General features: G+C 30.9%; 4 protein-coding genes across 15 annotated transcripts in view; 3 read left to right on the top strand and 1 right to left on the bottom strand.

Moving 5' to 3' along the window:
* Smr (nuclear receptor corepressor smrter) overlaps positions 1–455 on the top strand; it is a 75,497-nt gene extending 75,042 nt beyond the window's left edge. For all 6 annotated transcript variants that reach the window (XM_072889697.1, XM_072889547.1, XM_072889617.1 and 3 more), the window contains one exon: positions 1–455. This exon is cut by the window's left edge and continues 4,403 nt beyond it. The gene's annotated coding sequence lies outside the window, so the exon portion shown is untranslated.
* A 4,238-nt stretch (positions 456–4,693) lies between these two features.
* Positions 4,694–14,313, bottom strand: Rho-4 (rhomboid-4). 6 transcript variants are annotated; one of them, XM_072889482.1, is made up of 6 exons: positions 13,820–14,307; positions 7,229–7,307; positions 6,534–6,722; positions 6,284–6,396; positions 5,876–6,094; positions 4,694–5,687 (listed from the first exon to the last, which is right to left on the bottom strand). In XM_072889482.1, the coding sequence occupies exons 1-6, from the start codon at positions 13,870–13,872 to the stop codon at positions 5,171–5,173; spliced, it is 1,170 nt and encodes a 389-aa protein (XP_072745583.1). In that variant the 5' UTR covers positions 13,873–14,307; the 3' UTR covers positions 4,694–5,170. The 6 variants fall into 6 exon arrangements, with proteins under 6 accessions (XP_072745583.1, XP_072745537.1, XP_072745547.1 ...); XM_072889436.1 differs by having other exon boundaries at positions 5,876–6,396; positions 13,820–14,313; XM_072889446.1 differs by lacking the exon at positions 13,820–14,307 and adding an exon at positions 8,196–8,335 and having other exon boundaries at positions 5,876–6,396.
* On the top strand, positions 8,324–15,971 carry Mks1 (Meckel syndrome, type 1). Of its 2 annotated transcripts, XM_072889415.1 has the most exons (7): positions 8,324–8,462; positions 8,636–9,004; positions 9,105–9,407; positions 11,262–11,564; positions 12,060–12,474; positions 14,721–15,085; positions 15,207–15,971. In XM_072889415.1, the coding sequence occupies exons 3-7, from the start codon at positions 9,343–9,345 to the stop codon at positions 15,610–15,612; spliced, it is 1,554 nt and encodes a 517-aa protein (XP_072745516.1). In that variant the 5' UTR covers positions 8,324–8,462; positions 8,636–9,004; positions 9,105–9,342; the 3' UTR covers positions 15,613–15,971. The 2 variants fall into 2 exon arrangements, with proteins under 2 accessions (XP_072745516.1, XP_072745524.1); XM_072889423.1 differs by lacking the exon at positions 8,324–8,462 and having other exon boundaries at positions 8,591–9,004.
* Positions 15,972–17,411: 1,440 nt separating this feature from the next.
* LOC140667779 (uncharacterized) lies at positions 17,412–21,283 on the top strand. The gene is made up of 5 exons (XM_072896024.1): positions 17,412–17,889; positions 18,892–18,992; positions 19,180–20,163; positions 20,252–20,377; positions 20,470–21,283. Exons 1-5 carry the CDS (start codon positions 17,788–17,790, stop codon positions 20,735–20,737), a joined length of 1,581 nt encoding a protein of 526 aa, XP_072752125.1. The 5' UTR covers positions 17,412–17,787; the 3' UTR covers positions 20,738–21,283.
* Positions 21,284–21,960: the final 677 nt, after the last annotated feature.

Below are 21,960 nucleotides of genomic sequence, written 5' to 3'. Positions count from 1 at the left end.
TGGTTTTATAGGAGTAACGTTGAGCACATGCGTATGGAAAATACAGAAATTTGCATATATATAAAGCGCGAACATATACATTTACACAAACATAGATACATACACACGTGCGCAAAGAAAGTGCTAACGAGACCAGTTCCCGTTTCCCTCTCGGAAAGAAAAGATCGGCGTGTACATATGATATATATGACATGTGTAGCGAACTCCCTTTCGTTGATACATATACAGAGTTTTTCGAGATGTCGAGTCTTTCATCAGGTCGATTATTGCGGGCGATTTTTTCACGTTTCTCAATAAACTCCGTTGCTCTGTCTTTCTCTTTCACTCTCTTTCGCGAACCTAAGAGATATAGCGAAAAAGGAAAGGAATTCGAAAGATTCAATGATCTGTAATCTGACTTTATCGAACATTTGAGAAAATCTTAATAATCAATTAAGAAGTAAATTATTTTTTTGTCTCAGAAAAAGTATTACGTATTATACGCTTTTGTTAGTATCAATATCAACTTTAAAAAATCGCCAGAATTAAAATACTGCATGTTTAGTATTCAATTATATATATATATATATATATATATATATATATATATATATATATATATATAAATATATATTATATTATAAATTATATATATTATACATATTGTAAATTATATATTATACATATTATTATATAAATATATATATAATTTATATATTTACATTATATATAATTTATATATCTATATTATATATACTTATTTTAATTTTCCCGTATCAGTAAGAGTCAGCCATAAGTTCTAAAATTAATTTTTCTTGAAATTAAGTAGCTGTGCAGAAATTTTTTACGAAAGAAACTTCTTATTACAAGTGATAAAATAAATCTCGCTACGAAATTGATTTTCAATGTGTCTCCTACCCTTTGAAAGAAACAGCTAAAAAAAGTGTCGGGAGGCTGCTGAATTGAGAATTTTTTTCAGGCTTCAATAGTTTGATGTATGTTCTTTTAATAACAATTATTTATTTTAATTACTTATGATATTATAAATTTATATACGACAGTATATAATAATAGCTAATGTACTCAATTGAATTTATTATTATATTATTCGACAAAAATTAATTTTCATAAAACTTGCATAGTATCATATCTACATTTGGCTCTTATTGACCCGGGGTAATTTGAATTTTATATTTTCACAATATATAAATATAATATTTAATTTTATATACATATAATTATAAACATATTGAAGCACATCGATTTTCTCGAATGTTTTGAAAAAAAAATCTTTGATTGCATTTATGATCCTAGAAGAAAACACTTGGTTCACGTGCAAGTAATCTTCAGTACGATGCAGTACGGTAATGTAATAGAAGGAAGAAATAGGAGGGAAAAAGAGAGAAATACTGATGCTTTTTTTTTAAAAAGAAGAGAGAAAGAGAACAAGAGGACACGTTCTTTGTAGCAAAGAAATGGCGAAGCGAACTTTATCGCTGTAGCTACTCTGGCTGTCATCTAGACTAAAGTTTTAGGCGACGTAGAAGCGCGAGAATTTGTCGCGTGTATATGTACCTACACACTCACTTTGTGACACGTTGAGGAAAGATGATTGATTAATTTGTTCGGTGTGTCCATCGTTCGATCCCTTTACGACGTACGCGGAAGAAGACAAAGTCTGTACATAGTGATATGATAACGCCGAGGTACACACACAGCTCCCTCCCAATTGTTGTATCATAATAATAATAATATTAATAATAATAATAATAAAAATAAAATAAATAATAATAACATCAGTAACGATAATGAATGCATACGGCGCGATCGCGGAACGTCGAGCTAAAGGAATAAAGAAGAAAAAAAAGAAAGGAAAAAACGCGAAACACTCTATCTAACGAAACGTGATTATTATCCACGAACACACGCTCTGTTAATGCGATTAATTAAAAAAAAAACAAAGTAACTGAAAATTAATTATAGCGAGCGAAAGCATACCACGCCTACAGTAAAAACTACAGATGTAGCATACACGATAATATTATTATCAAAACAGTTCAATGTAAATTGTTATTTTTGTTGAAATAAAAATCACCTCCGTTATAATAACGAGCATTTTCTCGCTTTGTAGCATTTACTGTGTCTAATTTCTCTTGAAAAATAATATAGGATAGAACTCGAAAAAGATTTCATAGAGAGCTATAAAGCTATCAAATAAAAAAACAAAGATATAAATACGCAAGTATATTGAAAATATTTAATTGTTAATTAAAAAGCAAAATTGACTTTACAAGAGAAATTTTTTTATAATTTTACAATTGTGAGCTTATTTGAAAATTACTTTAGTTCCTAATAATTGAAACAAAATGTCTCTATGACGTAAGTTATTTAAAATTTACGAATAATAGTTTTGTCGTCTTTTAAATGAAAAATGACTATAATTATCAAATTGATTCTTTTATCACTTTATTTTGTTTTATATAAAGTGCATACAAAATATATACGTTATAAATATTCTCGTCGCTTTCTTGAATAATAATGCAAACATTTTCGTTGAAATTGTTATGAAAAATATTACAGTAATCTATATAAACTTATATTTAGCTTGCAAAAATGGGAATATTTTCACGTTCTTCGTGTGATCGAAACTCACTATATCAGCTTATCCATTAAAAGTACGAAGCATTATACAATGAAGAGTACATTCAGAAGGCACTTAGAGGTAAAAAAAAAAATACAAGTGCATTAAAATAAATTTAGATGAGATGCAGATATAATTTTATAAAATACTATCTACCTAGGAAGATTATATCTATTTAATGAAACTAATTTGTTCATAGAAATCTTATTCATAAAGTAAGAAACAAGGATAAGCAGGTAAGTTAAACTATGCTCTGTTGATATTTTAATACCAATATATATATATAATAATAATATAGTTGTCTTCGGTTGTTTTAACAATAGTTAAAATACATACATATGTGTGTATGTGTACATTTATATTCATACTGTTTTTATTTTTTCAAGCATTCTAAACTTATATAATAGCTGTCTTATTTATCACTTTTCGAATTAATACAATAACATTCTCTCTATTTAATAAAAAATATAAGATTGTATTAATCATATAAACTATACATGTATACTGCGTGTCCCATTTCTTCCTCCTTCCCAAAAAATTGTCTTATTTATTTCAATTTTATAAAAAATATTTAAAAAATTGTATAGTCTAGAAGAGGACAGATAATGATAATTAATTTTCGAATAATTTTAATGTCGGCAGTACTGGAACATTCGCAATGTTATATCTCCGCGAATCTTCGACAGAAATATAAACTATTACAGGTTTTGGAAATGTTTCAATGTAAACTACATAAATCTACTCTCACAAATAGCATTTCATTTAAGAAATAAAAGGTGATTGTCATGTAATCTAAAAAAAAATTAATTTCATCATTACTTGTCTTCCTCCAAACCATACAATTTTCGTCCGAAATATATGTAATACTATATATCTAAATATTTTTCTATAAATATATATACAATCTATATCATTAGAATTATATATATTACAGTTGGCAGCTCTCTCTGTAATGTCCATTGCATCGAACAACTAAAAGGTAAATAATATAAAATTAATTCCAACGTTTTCTAGACCTCAAAAAAATATTCATAGATAACTTATATCCTTTGTTTAAATGATAAGATGAATCATATTAATATTTCTGTCTCTCTTATCAGTCTAATCAACATATAGTACATAGTTTTTACATCAATTATTTATAACATTATAGTGCGTAGTTTGAACACAAAGGACTTATTTTTTTCAATTTTTCATATCTAATAATTATTTAATAAATTAATATTACCACTTTTATCTCCAAGTCGGATACATTAAATAAACCGGGTGCGTACAATTACAGTAATATTTAATCTCAGAGCCTTTTCAAAAATGTTTCTCTCGTATATTTTTGTATCTACATATAGTCACAATCTGTACAAATATTTAATAGAATTATTGCCATGTTTGCATAAAGAATGAAATTGTTTGCACTACTATTACATGTAGTTCTGCATTGTATTTTATTTTCAAACAATTATTAATGTCATAACAATAGCTGTATATCTATCTAGAAAGTTAACATTGCATTTGAAAATATTGCTCCTTTTTTGTGTATACAATGTATATATCTTATGAATAAATAGTAACATCTCTATATTTTTAAATCGAAATATATACAAATTATGAATTATACATATCCTTTTTATATAACATGCTTATCTAATAGTATTTTTTAAATTTTATCTTAATTATTTTATTGGATATTTCCAAGTGTGATAAAAAAATATCAATAATTTCTTTTTTCATATATATTATATATATATATATATATATATATATATATATATATATTATATATATATATTTTATATTATTTAATAATTCTATTATTGAATTTAATTTGTGCAGATTGTTTTATATTGAACAAATAATATATATTAAAGATACGCAATGTGTGCTTATATGATGCATAAAGCAATTGAAAAATTAGTTTTATGTGTATAATAATTATCATAATATATTGATAGAGGTAGTTTTCCTTCATGCATTTTCTAATGAGACAATAGTTTTAAAATAGAAATGTTATTAATATTCCGTATCTAGTTGCGATGTGATCATTCAATTCCTAAAACTTGTAAACAGTTGTACACCTATTCTTGTTGCAACACATGTATAGCAAAAGTATCACAAAATATGATCCTTTACTATTTGAAAACATGTATTTAAAAAAATAGTGCATACTCTTAATGCATACATTTAATATTAATGAATATGCTTTTATGAATATAGCAATTAATACAGGATTGCGAATTCAAGTCTCATCTTTTCGCGCATGCGCGTGATAACATTCGTATGAAAATAACTACACACTTTCTATTTATCCTAAATTTTTATATTATTTTAGATTAATATTTTATATTAACGTAAAATAATATAAGAGTATATATATATATATAATTTATATTAATAAAAATATATATAATAAATTTGTGTGTAGTATATACATAGGATAGGCAAAATTCTGTCTTGCTCTATTCTCTTTCAGTAATAATACATTTGATTATATCTTATAGATATATGTGTCAAACGCAAATGACTCGGACGCAATAAAAATACCGATACTTAAAATTAATTAGATTCGTAATACGAGGTAAACAATACGTTCCACAAAATAGCTGCAGTCATGAGACTCGTAAAGGTAAACATGCTGGCCCACCAAATAACTTTTTCCCAAGTTTGTACTTCGAGATTTCGGAGGATGTTTATACCAACTAGAAGCCCCGCTATAGCGCCGGCCAAATGGGCTACGTAACCGATCTGGTCATTTGTGTCGAGAACATAACGATTGTACACGGCTTGACCGACATCGACGCTCGTGACAACGAGGAACACTAATAGTTGCAGGACGGCAAATTCCATTTGCGACCAATTCATTATGATGGTCGCCACGTGAGCAGTGATCAACGCATACACACCGCCCGATGCACCCGCCAGGTAAACCGTCGGGTCTGAGACGGAGGTACCGAGCGAGCCGGCTAGTACTCCGGCTATATATATTATGAGTACTCTCCACCATTTATGAACCATCTCCAATGGAATGCCCAACATAACTTGTACCAGTAGATTAACAACCAAATGAAAGATTCTATGGAATATAAAAAACGAAAATTAGAAATATGTAATATATATATGTGTATATAAATATATATATATATATATATATATATATATGTATATATAGAGAGATATACTTTTCTAATTAATTACGTCTAATATATTTCGGCAAAGAAATTGTATATGCTGTAAATTATATTAATTAAAATATACACGTACCCAACATGCACAAACATATATGTTAGATACCGCCAGGCTTGGTATCTTTTGTGTGGATTATAAATAAATAATGTAGCTGCCGGGCCTTCTACAGAAAGAGATTTGTGCCTAATCACATCATACAAGAACAAAATGATTTCTATTATCGATATGATTATCATTGCTACGGCTGGCGGTCGACAACTGTACTCATCTTCGTACAGCCCATCCGGATAGTCGCTAGAGTACAGAGAAGATTCCGTTATTGTACTTGTTTGTTGTTGTAGGCGCTGTAGATCGGTAATACGTGCAGAACGGCGTCTTTTACTACTAAGCATGGCAGCCTGGGAAGAATCGCCGAAGCTCGAAGGAGAAGGAGGAGGTGGTGGTGTGTGCATTACTATACTGATTTGTCGATGAGGATAATACCTCGAGCCCACGGAAGTTTGCCTCATTGTGCGAGTTGGTCGTTGAGGTATCATAGAGTGCACGTATCGTTGCACGAGGTGTCCGAATATACCTTGCATATCCTTCCTGTGGATCTGGAAAAAAAATGATCACAATAAGCCATTAATAATTTTTTATAGCATCACGTATTTCTTGCAATTACAGAAATGGAAAAAAGATTTTTTCAGTATGTAAACATTTTCAGAGAAGTTTGAAGTAAACTCTAACTAACCATTGCTATGAATTCTGGATATTCCAAGTAACCAGAGTCATCCAGATCTGCCTTACGCATTATTGTACGAATTACACTGGCAGGAATATCGTTGCAAAATTCTGGACCACATACCATCGCTTTTAGCTCTTGTAGCGATATTTTCCCATCTCCGTCGAGATCATACTTTTCAAAAATAGCTTTCCAATGCTATAAAACAAGAAAGAATAATTTAATAATACATTTATATTCTTTTATAAATACAAATATTTAACAAAAATATTAGTATTTTTATCAATTATCTTAGGTTGTTATCAAATGTCATTAATAATATAGGAATATTTTATATACTTTTCATATTTATAGTTTTTCTTACAAATGACTCATTGTCGGATATACGAACTTGTTAACTCATATGTATGAATCATTTGAAAGTAAAACTATACATACATATATATATATATATATATATATATATATATATATATATAAAAGCTGATATACAAGTAATTATAGAAAAGAATAAAATCTCACAATATAATATCAAATAACATATGTTATAATGCAATAGTTATAATTAATCAAAAAATAAATATCTTACACATTTTTTCTAAAAGATGTATTTTAAGATTATCTCTTTTGAAAAATTAAAAGCACAAAACATTGCATATCTATATCATTGATAACTTAATACATAAACAATACACATTACTTACAGCTTCATTATACTGCAGCGGGATGGTCACTGCAGTCTCGCCTTCTCGATTAGTCGGCATTTTAATCAATTTGAAACCTCTGCAATATATAAACATACCATGCGTTATTACATGGATATTCCACATTTTGAGTGATCGAGCACATATTTATAATATTCTAATCATATGTGTGAACCAATACAATAAATTTCTCACTCCTCCGAGTTTCTATCCAAGTACTGTCGCCTCTCACTGCAGAATATTTATTTACTAATGATTATATTAAAGGACCTATAAATATACATACATAGAAAGAATTTCTCTGGAGAATAGATATTGAGAGAAGATACTCTCGATGCGTGTCGGGACGCACCTAAAAGAGGCGAACTCTCGCGTTAACAGAGGAACACGTTTTACCTGACAACCGGACACAGGCGACCCTCGTTTCGCACGAGGATAAGGCGTGACTCGACTCGCCTGTGTGTACAGTCTCTCTCGTGAGTAGCCGAGACTACTCTACTCTACGTTACATCGCAGATACCTCGTATACACACATACACACCACGTCGTGTTAAAACTCGTGTATGTACTACATATTGGGCAGTCATTCGGTCTCCGATAACGCCGGCGGCGATGACACCATTTCCCCTTATCTCGGCCAGATACCGCACCACGGAAAATCGATAAAACCGATCTGTTCATCATGTTGTTCCCGCCAACGAGTGCCGCCTGTCACACGATGTGTGCATCGTATCACGATGCACGCGCCAATATTCACAGTCAAATTCTATGTATATAGATGACATCTCCTAATGACGTATCCTAACCTTCAAGCTGTTATTAATCTTGGCAGGGAGTCGAAGCAAGTTCTCTCTTTCTCTATGCGGCGAAGGAACTTGAACCTATTGAGCTTTTTGAAAATCTTGAAGGAGATGGAGGATAAGATACACAAGAAGGAAATGCACGCCATTGGCGAGGTGTCACTGACCTTTCACCGCGTCTCTCCGAGAGCCGAGAGCGTCTCTTTCTTTCCAAAGTGACAGATCGATTTTTCCGTTCGATTCGCGCTCCTCGCAGGTCGCAGGTTTAACGACTTGCGTGTTTTAACGAGCGTAACGGTACTTTAAATGACCGGATCTTCTCTCTCGCGGGAAAACGCGACGAAATGCGCACACCTTCGTGTGTGCGTAGGCTCGGCAAAAATTCGAGAAAAAAATCGTCAGTTGCAAAGTACGCTACGTTAATTACTGCGAAGGTAATTAGTCTCTTTGACAGTTCCTTGACCTTTCCTTTGACAATCGCTCCGCCCTCCTTAACCTGTCGGTTCCGATCGTTCCGATTGATAAGACAAGGAATTTCGGAGCTCTCTCTTCAAATAACTTTCTTTTTTAAGGCTTCTACTGTAATTATTTATTTATTTATTTATAGAATTACTATATCCTGGACAAATATGAAATTCTCGACACTGCATATGTTATAGAGAATGAATAGATAATGACCTCTAAGGATTAGAGAAGAATTTCTTTTATTCAGATATCTTCTTTTTCACGGATGCAGGATATATTCGAGACAATTCAAGGTTTTGAATTCACAACTCACACATACACACACACATCAATATTATTTATTACGCTGCTAGTTAATACTAAGAAATATCCTCGTCTAATCGAGACAAGAGTTTTGCGGCATTCATCATTTCCTGAAGTATTAACGTATTACACACTCTGACTCATCGGAAATTTGCTAATGATGTTACTAAAAAGAGAAGGAAAAAAAGACTCTTTGCACGCATGCAAGGTAAAAAAAATGTCTGTGTCACGATTAGATATTGTTCATATGATATGAATTGTACGCGATATATGTGCAATATATATATATATAATTAATTTGTCAATAGGAAACCAAAGAGATTTGTATCTAATTTTTTTCCTTGTGACTACTGAAGAGAGTTTGATTCACACATGTCAGATGTCAGATGTCAGCGACGGAGTTGCTTAGCGACGAACGAATCAACAAACGAATTGTCCTGAATCGTTGACAGTCGGACAACTATGGTTTATTTAACCGAGATTCTATTTTGCAACAATTGAACCGTACTATTAATATCACGTGATAATTTAAGACTGTTCTATAAAATGGAAAAAATGAAGATAGCGAGGAGTTACAGAGTGAACGAACCAATACATAATTTGAAGATAAGGTAAAATATTCGTCGAGTTCTTTTATATTAACTCGACGTGCACATAAAGAAATTAAAATTAGTATTAATTCAAGTTTGAAAGCCAAATTTGACTTTACACCTGTTGAGAGAAAAATTGTTGTTTTTAAGTTAAATTATTTTTTATATTATAATTGCTATCGCATATATGTGAAATATAGTGTGTTTTAAAGTTAAATGATCAAATTTCGCCAGTATGTTCTATGAGTAGAAAGAAGAGAAAAGTGTTATATATAAATATAGATGCGGAAACAGCTTTAAAATGTTATAACGAAAATATTAAACATGAATAGCGAATTTACTGTTAAATAATACATTACGATGTAGGAATAAGTTGGCGATGTTTATCTAATCTGTTTATCAATTTGGCCCCCAAGACTACCAGATCTCACACCGCTAGACTTATCTACGGAGAAATGTAACCGTATAGAAGAATCGATTTGCGACTGATAAACAAGATCAATGATGCATTCATTGAACTAAAGCAAGTAAGATATGAAATTCGTAGTGTTAAATGTAATCTCTCAACGATGTCAATCTTACATTAAAAACGAGAGACGATATTTTGAAATAGAAAATTAAACAAACTTCTATTTTTTTAATATAATATAATAAAACATTTCTGGACCTATGTTTATATAAATTCTTTTTTTATTTCTCGTACAACATACTGGCGAAATTTGATCGTGTTTAACTTTGAAGTCTTAGTTTAGAGAGATAGAATTTAATTAAATTTAATTTAAAAAAAAATATACTAATACGAAGCTATAAAAAAACGATAGAATTATCAATTCCTTATATTCTATATGTATAGAGCTGATAATTTTCTTTATATTCGAATTCTTAAATTAAAAAAGGAAATGTTTGTATTGCAGAAATTTCTGCATATCTGATAGCGCTAAACCGGTATGAGAATCTTCGGAAGACACGAAGGTCACGAAGAAACGCATTTATGTGATTAATTTTCCGTTTATCCTTTACGATATATCAACTCTTCTCTTTTCATCTATTAGATTTATACGACCTATACCATCTGACTACATTTATATAATCAATCAAAACGCAAGGTCTCGTTGTTTTTCATTTAATTTTATCGCATTTTTTATACGCTTATCATTAAACGCTCCTTAATTTTCTTCTCGTGATAAATATTGAATTAAACAATCTTTATTCATAGTAAAGTCCGCATTCCAGACTCCACGAACATTAAAGTCGCGAAGGTTAAAATCGAAGGAGAAGCTTGCTTGTGTAGATGTGCGTGAAAACGTAAAATTGCCGATGTCGAGACCATTACATAACTATGTATGTAATACCGCGCGTATCACCTTACTTTTTCGTCAGCTCGAATATCTTTTATTTCGAGATAATTAGATTCTTTGTTTCTTTCTTTCTTTTGCGAATTGTCTTGTTACTTTTCAACAGAATATTGCAAGGAATCTCATGTTCTAAAATTTTTACATCGTCGTCTTCGTAGACAACAATAAGAAGTTTCAACATTTTGTGGAAAACTTTATTGTGTGAAATATTTTTTAATAATAATTTAGATAGATTTAAGAAATATTTACATCTGTCGCGCGTCTTTTTTATTGTACCGAGAAATTTTTGAAAGTCTTTTACATGTAAAAATTAAACAGAACTTTTAACGTGCGCTCAATTTTTTTTCTATAATTATATCACACATGGATGGAAAAAATAGCAAAGATGGAATGGACTGATATTAAATTTTCGCGGAAATCGGAAAATGAAAAATCTCTCAGACAGACATCTGTAGCCGCAGACCATCTTTTCCGATTTACACCAGATATTCATTTCATCTGTGTTCGTTTATTGTTTTAGACTGCGAGTCGCGCAGCAGAGATCTCCGCTCGCCGAACTGTTGGCCGAGGAGTCCAAGGGCGGTGAGACCAGAGACTCTAATTTCTTGGAGGAGGAGGACCGTATTTTTAACTGGCAGGAGAAGGTGTTTGGTCCATTCGAGATAGATTTTTATGCAGACGAGAAGAATTGTCTAACCGATTGTCAACGGGAGTATCACCGACGTGTCAAAGACGAGCAGCTAGAGGGTGCCCGATTATATTCTTACACGGAGAACGATTCTTACTACGTGGATGACAATCTTTTAATAACGACACCTTACAGGCAGGGATTGAATTTGTGGGATTTTTTTTTAAATAATTTATTGATATACAGAAATTTAATAATTCTATTCGATTGTAACAAACTTTGAAAAATTATTTTACGCTTATTATATAACGCAAAACTTATATAATGGAAAAAAACCTATTTACTAATTTATTTATTATTTTCTGTCATTCAAGTTACTTCTCTACATTATCTGAATAGTCTATTTTTTTTATCGGCTAGATAATTTGGATAACTTATTAATTCAACTTGTAGCTTACATGAATTTTTATTTATTGATAAAACATACTTTATATTCTTAAATTTTATTTTATTTCTAATTAATTTCTTAAAAAAAGAAACTTTGTGTGTTCATAAATAAAAAAATGTTAATCTATCCAAATATATTTCTTAGAGAACTAAATTTGATTTTCTCAAAGTTTATCATGTATAAAGTTACGAAATAGGAAAAAAAATAATATTTCTTAATAATTCTATTTTTTATTCTTGCAGGTCGTATCTGTCGATGAAGAATCAAACCGCACTGCCAACCCTGCAGAATCGTAAGCCCTTTCGAGAACGATACAATAAAAGAGTGCTGGACGATAGATCCACGAATGCCAGGATCCGATCGAGCCATTATTTCTACACCGAACGCATCAGCATGCATGTGATGGCCGATCTGTCTCGCAGAGATGAGCCCGTCACCGACGGATCGGTGGACTCAGAGACGCTGCTCTGCTCCGTGACTTATGACAAGGCGCGCAAACAGCTGATTATTAGCCCCGATTTCACGATCAACGACGAGCATGAACGGCACTACAGTGTCACTAACAGCCACGGCATCAAGTTCAATTATTGGATCGAGCACGTTTCCGCGGAACCGACGTCGACAGAACTGCAGGAGCAACGCGAAGCTACGCGGCGTGTAAGTATGCGGCTATTTACGACGAGCAATTTCTCATGGCATTCCAAGTTTTCACGTCACCGTGGACCACCGCATCGAAAAGACCAAATCTTTTCGTGGAAAATCCAATTTCGGCATTCCCGAGTTACATTGCTTTATGTAGCGCAGTTACATTTATATTAGGCGATTCTCTCTTCTGGCTCTAACTTATCTATTTTTAACTTTTCTTTTTCTACGATATATTATTATATTTACGATAATATTAATTCTAATAGTATAATATCAACGGTAATAGTATAATATTCTATTTTTTTAAATAATTTTATAATATATACGGATATCGTTTGCACACGAAAATAGACAAAACAATAGTAAGAGACAGAAAAATAAAAATTTGGCTTTTTATTATTTTTTTTCAAAATTATCAACTTTACTTACAATTTTTTATAGTGTAATTTTTTAATATGATGTAATATATTGTATGTTAATCCTACGAGAGAGAGATCAATGTGCGTATACACATTTACACGCTAATATGTCCGTGAAAATAATGTTGTTCAATACTAAATTGCGTGAGCTGTATTGAAATGAAAAGTTCGCCCGTCATCGTTACTCCGCAAAAAATAAATGTGCAATAAGACACACGTATGATGCAATTATGGGAATTCACAACGATGACGATTGCGAATTATTTGCACAAACGTCGATAATATTTATAGAGTTAAATCTTTGTCACAAGTACTTGTATTTTTAAATATACTATATATAACTGTGGAGAAATGAAAAAATTATACTAATTGTATTAATATTCGAAATTATTAATAGTTATCGTGACACTGGTATAACATTTCTTAGGTAAATGTAATAGTAATTAACGAGAATTAATTAGTAAAATCAGTTAGTTAAATACTAATTTATATATACAATATAACAATTATATTTAAATAATTTCAATATATCACACATAAAAAAAAATATAATTAAAATAACACAATTTTAGTTAAAAATTTGAATGTACTCGTTGAATTTTCTTGTTGAAACAATTCTTGATTATGCGGTAATTTTACGATTATTCAGTCAGATATGAATAAACAGCGACTCGGCACGTGGAGAACGTTGTTTATCAAATTGAAGACGATGAAGCAATTTGACATTCGCGTTTATCCACTCGCTTGTAAGCGAGCTCAATTGAATCGTTAACTCTCGGATCGAGAGTTACGAAAAATCGCAGCGAGTTCGCTGCGACGGAAAACTTTTGCCGTTTATTGTCAATATCGGGAAAATGTTGAGGAAAATTTCACGTTTGACTTACACGACTTAGGCGAGTATATATCTAAAACTTGATTTAAAAAGAAAGGATACGTACCCCACGTAGGAAATTTCCGAGATTTGTCGCATCGCTCTCTGCGGATAGAACATGATTGTCGTGCCAAATTATTATTGCAGAAATTATCCTCGTCCGGAGATTATAACATCTTCTGAGAAGTCCTTTCGTTCCATCCCTTTTTCGATCCTTCAAGACACACCCAAACGATTCTTGCGGCCCATTGATTTCATTGTGCTCTCGCGCATATTAAATAATTAATGAAGGAACTGTTATCGAAAATTATTGTTCGGGGTATATTGATAGCGAGATATATGATATGACAATCGTGTCAAGTGTATCGATGCGTGCACATATATTATTCACCAAAACCAAGCTAATCACTGCACTACCCACGTTCAACTGAATCCTATGGTTCTCTGAATGTCTTCTTGAACACTGCCATGAGGTTGTATGTTAGTGCTATCAGCCTATACGTGTGTATATATAGTTTACACTGTGCACAGTGGGGCAGGAGTATATCTGCAAACACAGAAGGAGCTTTCACACACCATTCTACAGCGCTAATAGAGGAATAATCTACACGTTTGCACATCACTGCACCTCACTGCAAAGTGGCGGGATCGGATTAATGAATTTTATTTTGCGCGATATAATGAAAATATATACAGATCAGATTAGAATCTGCTTAAAATATTGTCTTATAGTTTGGATATTTGCTTGTTCAGAAATTTTTCGTTAACAAAAGCAATTTCTCTTACTGTGAAAGAGTATCTACCTATATATTTCTTAAAATAATCAATCAAATAATCAAATGTGTAAAGAAATATTTTTGACATTAATTAAGTATATACTTTGCAATATAAATATGTATAGCTAAAAATGATCAAGTTGAATGAATTGATTGTAAATTATAATTAAAAATTAATATTTTTTCTTACAGGAAGTACAACAACAACTTGCTTATAAAGAAGTAGAATTATTCAAAGAACTGCAATTGTCACCAGCGAGTTTGTCTTCTCTATTTTTAAACTTGGACATTGTATCAGCTAATGGTTTCTCCTATGACGGATTGTTTATTACTTATTTCATCGATTTGCCGCAACATTGGACTACAAAACAGAAAGAGAGATTATTCGGAAGAACGCAGAGGTGTCTTTTAAAAAATAAGTCGGCACATTTTAGTTATTGTACCGATATATCCTTGCATTATCCGTCAAATAAATCTCAACAATTAAGTGGTGATACATCGGCAATATTATGGCCCCGTTTATTATTTTCTGTGGCATCTCTAGATAGTTGGACTAGGTAAAGGACAAAGCTTTGTTTGTTAATTTTCATTTAACATGATAATTTCATGTTTTAACATATAATTATTTTCTTATTTCTTACATAAAAATTGTTAACAATTTAATTAATCTTATTATAGGTATCGAATAGAAGGATACGCAGCGTTACCAATACCAATGACATCTGGTACATACAAATTTAAAGTTCCCACATGGCGTGCAAAAGGCAATATCATTGACGCGTTAAGACGTTTTTTCATTGGTGGTTCTTACGAGCTGGAAGATATTACATATTGCAGTATTCCAATGGCGCACGAGGGTAAAGTTTTAGACAAATCAAATTTAAAGATTGTATCAAGTGGAGATATTAAAATTAATATGAATATTGTAATTCAAAATAGCACACATATGAAACATTATGATTATGAAATCAATAATTTCGATAGAGTAAGCACCGATGCGCTCATGAATAACGTTGAAAGTGTTCTTGAACAATTTAAAGTAGCTAAAGAACGCATGATACGAATAAGAACGATTAACTCCTAAATGTGAATTATTCCAAATAATGAAAATTAAAAAGACTGATTAAAACAAAGATTATAATGTAAATAAAATCTCTTTATGTGTATCTACTCTATGAAGAGATGTAAAAAATAATTAAGTTAGGAATTAATTTTTATTATATACATATATATGTATTATTTAATATATATATTTAATATTTTATATATAACATTTAATAATAGATATATTGTATAGTTATTTATAGTTATTGACTTTTGAACACTGGATGACTTGACAGTCGGTAAATGACGGATGAGAAATGCCAGGCAAATTTTTACTCATAGTAAAATTTCTTTAGATATGTACATGTGTATGTATGGTCTATGTGAGTGTGTGCATGTTCCAAAATAAACTTTTATATTCTATTTTATATTATCTTTTTGTTTTATGTCAAAACTTTTTATCAAGAAAATGCTTTACCATAATATACATAATTTAAAAAAAATTTTTTAATATTTTTATGTAGTGCAATATACAGAAAAAAAATTGCTTCAATAGTATTAATATAATATTAATATTGTAATAAATATTATAGTATTAATTTAATATTAATAAAAAGATATTACATTTTTAAATTTATAATTTCTAAAAATTAATTTAGAGTACTTAGTATTTTATATACTTTATAAATATAAATGGTAAAAAAACCATTTGTTTTAAAAATTTTAGACATTTTAAAATAGTGATTCTTGAAATTTTAATTCGTGCTATCTCTTTGTTTAATTCTAATATTTTTCCAATTTTTAAAAGTTAAATTTTAGTAATCAAAAGTAAACTTTTCAAATTTTTAACTTTTTTTGCCGCAAATTTTTTTTTACTGATTTACATTGTTTAATTATCGATTGTTGATAATTTCCAACTATCAGTATATATATATATATATATATAATAAAAGTAAAATTTAAATTTGTACCACTCTAATCGGTTTTCGAGGGTTTAATTTTTCGCTATTAAAAAAGTACAAATTTAGATTTTCGAAATCATGATTTTTGGAAATATATTTACAAATATATTTTACAAAATAGGATACACAATTTATTACAACATATAATTTGAAATTTAATAGTGTACAAAATAATTTATTACACGAAAGTGTCCAATATACCTACGTCCGATATAAAATTTATTAGAAGCTTTTAGATCAAACGTAGCTGATAGTCTATCACGACCAAAAGAATTATTAATAATTTTCGATTACGTTTCTCTCAATTAAAAGAATCTGGAATTTTAATGAAATTTTGTGTTATTACGTGGTCTTTCAATTTGGTATTTTTCATTTTGATAATATTTATTGAAGTAATATACACATATATATTTTATTAAAATACTTTTTTATTTAAATTATTAAAACATTAAATTTTATGTGAAATAAAATATGCATTTTAATTCTATATATACGTATATATTACTTCATAATATATGCTAAAGTGGAAAAAGATCACGCAGCTAATAATGTCTAATAAAACATATTAATAAATCTATTGCATGTTTCGTACTTTTGAGATCCACGATTATGGATCTAGCACGGACACGAACCACAATTTCTGGATCTAGCACGGACTCGAACCAATCGGTCGTTTTACCGTGGCACTGGAAAGTGAATCCAGCCACGTAGTTCCGAAAACTCAATTGTGGATCCAGTTAGCGCCACTGTACGGCGGGGAAAAAGCGTTCCCTAAAAAACGGTGGCATGACCCCTCTCATTCCTCTCTCTGCTTATGATATGAAATAAACAGAGTCTGCTAGCGTTCGCACTACTGGGCATGCGCGGGATTTGTCCCTCCGTCTCGTAAATCGCAACGTCGTAACTCGTACACTGCAACGACCGGGAATTCCGCTCCGCGCTGACATAACAACATACAAGTAATTTTGTTATTATTGACAGACCGATAATATGTGAACTGAAATTTTGACAACGCCGTTTCCGTGCGTATTTTCGAGAACGCGCTTGGTCGGTCTATATATTTTCGCGATTTAAGCCCGTCGAGAAATCGTGGAATTTCGCGCGAGCTTCATTCAGCAAAGGCGAGATTTTTTGCGTTAAACTTGCCGTCACACGCGAAAATAGGTTATGTGAGCTCGCGCGAGTTGAGTGAGTGAGTGAGCGAGCTAGCTCGTCGCACACCCTTGACCGTTTGTGGTGAGCTTCCTCGCACGATGGGCCAGGGTACGGAGACGTGCGCCGACCGACCCACGGAGGTTAGCGTCATCAGATTCGTCTCACGGAATCGCACCATCGAGGAGATCGCGCCGAAAAAGGTGAAGTTTACGGGGAAGGAGCCATTGGTCGTATGGGGTCAATGACCCCTAAGCCAAAACAAATAGTCTAATAAACTTAAGTGGGTGTAAAAACACATAATTTTTGCTTTTTCTCACTCTTTCATGTAAATTCAATAGACATTCTTAAAATTCGTTAGAGCATCTCTAAGTAATCATGTATAAAACAACAATTGATTTTATTCCTTTATATATATATATTGTGTTTTAAAATAAAAATGTATATATATATTTTTTTGTTTTTCATTTAAATATATGTATATTTTAATTAAAATTAATCTAAATTCTGCTTGTGTCATCTTGCATTATAATAAGGTTGTCTGTTCCCTGAAAGACATGGAATTTAATTTGGATTTATTTTTATATTATAAGTAATTAGCAAGTCAAGTATGAATTATATGTTTAAAATATATTATAAATATTATAAATATATATATATATATATATATATATATATATATATATTCAATATCTTAACAAAATATTGAATATGTAGTATATATTTTTTACAGTAATTTTTAGTGATAAAAAAAATGTTATCTTAAATCTAGAAAAACTTAGTTGAAAACTAGCAGTTGAAACTCAAGGCTTTATGTTTTTCCTTTGTATATGATTGGGAAATATTAGAAAACTTATATAATAAAAAACTTATTTTAAAAAGTTGTACCAAAAAACTTTTAAAATGTTTTGTTTATTTGGAATATTGAACAAAAATACCTGGAAGATCAGAGAATTTTTTACAAAAACAGATTTTAAGTAGACATTCTGTATAATCTATCAAATATTAGATTTTTTAGAACCAGTATATTCAAATTTTAATGCTGAAAAGAAATGAAAATAATTTACTAATTATTAATATCTATGTAAATCATGTAATAGATGCAAAGAATATATTTTATAATATTTACATTTGCAATGTTTTAAATTCTTGGTATAGATACATGAATAGAAAAACCTTACTAACATTGAATTTTTAATACGTAGGAAGTATATACTTGCAAACAAAGAGGTTGTGGTAAGATATTCACCAATCAAGATGAATATAAGACACATGAAGTACTGGAGGCTTTGAAGATTCGATTTATGTAAGTTTGTGAAACAAAATTTATTGTATCAAATAGACAAAAAAAAATAATATTACAGATATTTACAGATTTGTTAATTCTAATTAAATATCTATTATGAAATATTTAACTATATCAATAATATTTAACTTAAAATCTCTTATTGGATTAGTTTCTTTAATATCTATTGTTTAATATCTTTTTATAGTTGTCGTGAGCCAGGTTGTGGAGAAGAATTATCAGATCCAGGTAGCATGTGGCGACATTATCAAGAATGGCACAACAATGAAACAAACGTTTTTGCATGTCCATATACAAATTGTGGATCTTTGCATACTACTAGTAGTAATCTCGAGGAACATATTGAGAGTTGTCATAGACAACCACCTACACTGCCAATGGAGCCCGAGATAATTTGTTTTGAAGGGCCCGAAAATGCAATAGATGAAGAAGGCATGCAAAAGACTGACGACGGATGTTATGAAAAACTGCCAAGCGAAAATTTTACCTTAAAGGAAGAATACGGAAGTAACGAGGAAAGCTGTCATGTTAGAAACGAGACTAAAATTCAGGCAAAGAACGACTTTTGTCACGAGCAAAATAAGATTGCAGCTCTGACAAATAGCGAAGATTATTCGAATGATGAGCCTTTGAATGGTATTAATAAATTCCCTAAAGGTGAGGACCTACTTATAATTAAGGATAATTTCTTACGAAAATATGATACTGTCGTATCAAAGTGCGAGGAAATTCTCCAAGTGGAATGCACGCAAGACAAGAATAACGTCGTTTATATAAACGGTGACATAACTATCACAAAAAATACGAAAACAGAAGTGTGCAACTTAAATTTACGAAATCAAGAGCATAGAATAGATTTGGGAAACTTGGAACGAGTTTTTCGGAATGGTCTCGAACGTGATAACTCGAAAATCGAGGACGGCTCGATAGAAACAAACAGCAATTGTTCGGACGATGAAGAATATACTCCGAAGAAACAACGCATGTCTAGGTACAAACAGGAAACATATAAATGCGACATCAACGGTTGCGGAAAGAAGTACAAATACATATCGCATTATCGTCATCATCAAGACAGTCATAAATTAGTTACGAATACAATTAATTCTAATACTGGTAAGCAAGTGTCGAAGGTAAAGCAAGGAAAGGCATCCACTGTCAGCTTCTTTATGTAAGTACACTCATATACATATATGCGCGTTTTGTTTTAATAGTATTTAAACAATTCAAGTGTAAAACAATATATGTGCAATATCTAGATGTAAAATGCCTGGATGCGGTGCGCAAGTAAATAACGTAACTAGCTTATGGAAGCATTACCAGGATAATCATGCCAATTCTAAGCCACCAGTTGTACAAACTGCCAAGAATAATGAAGTATTCCGGTAAAGTATAAAGCGATATGTTAATGATATCATACTCATTCTAAATGGCATGTATCTGTTGCATAAATAATCATGCTAAGTCGACATTTCAGATGCAAGGTACCAGGATGTGAACTAGAATTTAATACAACATTAATGTTGTATAAACACTTTAATGAGATTCACAACAATAGTTCCATTAACAACACGAACGGAAAGACTGGCAATGGAGGTAGCTTTCATTTCACTGAGATATTTCAGGAGGACGCTACTGCCCAACAAGCAAATTTTAAGACTGATTTCAAAGCCAAGCATAATATTAACCTGAATGACTACACAGAAAGTGGTGACGAACATACCACTCATATTGCTAATAGTTAAAAAGGAATTTTCCGTGAATTGACTCAAATATCTCCCAAGGAAGATCTCGTAATTTCCTCGGTTATGATATTGAATAGTTAAAAAGCACAATAATTCAGAGTATTTTACAAAGATCATTGTTTAGCCAGGATCTTAACTAAGTAAATTGCTTTAAGCTTATGTGTTTGGTCTGTAATTGATAACTGTTGTTAATTATAATCGGTAGATTCTCCTAGTAGCTGTAAGTGTGATATGGACTTTGTAGAATACTCTGATGTTGATTGGTAAACATTATCAGTATGTAAGAAAATTTATTGAGCTGCCCGGTGTATGCTGCAGTGGATAACAAGTTGAAATTAAGAGTCTAGCAAGTATACACGCAATATATATATATATATCATCCTATACTAAGAATTTCACGTCGCTATAAATAAGAGGCTAAATCCGCTGCAGCAATACGCACCTGTAATAACAAGACTTCTGATTCTCTTTCTATACTGATTTTTACTATTTTATATTATGTCATTTTTATGTAATTTATATTCCCTCTATATATAAATATATATATATATATATATATATATATATATATATATATATGTAGTTATTACTGTAATAGATATTTCTTAATGACAAATATTGTATAGCATTTTTATTTGTATGTCTGTACGTTTAAAAATAAAGTGCAATATTAGACAAACATAAAAGAGAATATCTTACCAGATACATTAATCTATATATGTAATACATTGCGATTTGTATTTAATATTCGCTATAAGATGACTTAATATATATATGTTCTAAAAAATTTAAACAGAACTTGAAAATGATTGTGAATTTTTTTTCCTGTTTCAATTTCAAAGTGTACATTCAATATCCTAAATGCCTTCTCGTATGAAGTTAGCCGCTTCTATAGATTTAATACATATATGTACCTAAACGCTAGACGCAATTCTATTGGGTATTGGGCTAGCTGCTATCAAACTCATAAGCAGCTAACTTCATGCGAGAAGACATTTATGTCAACTGTACATATACAAAGTCAATGTTTTTGACTATGATATAATATCGATCAGTGAATCTTTAACAAAGATAGCGATCCACCCAGTATAGATACATCCTTGTCTACAAATTGCGTCATTTTTCCATCTAATTAGTGCGAAGTGTCATTCTACCTTTGTCACTTGAACTGAAAGTTAAACAAGGATAGAGCACACTAATAATTTCCTCAAACGCAACCAATA

Source organism: Anoplolepis gracilipes, chromosome 1 (assembly GCF_047496725.1).
Source record: "Anoplolepis gracilipes chromosome 1, ASM4749672v1, whole genome shotgun sequence".
Lineage (NCBI taxonomy): Eukaryota > Metazoa > Arthropoda > Insecta > Hymenoptera > Formicidae > Anoplolepis > Anoplolepis gracilipes.
This window is presented reverse-complemented; position numbering and strand designations above follow the sequence as displayed.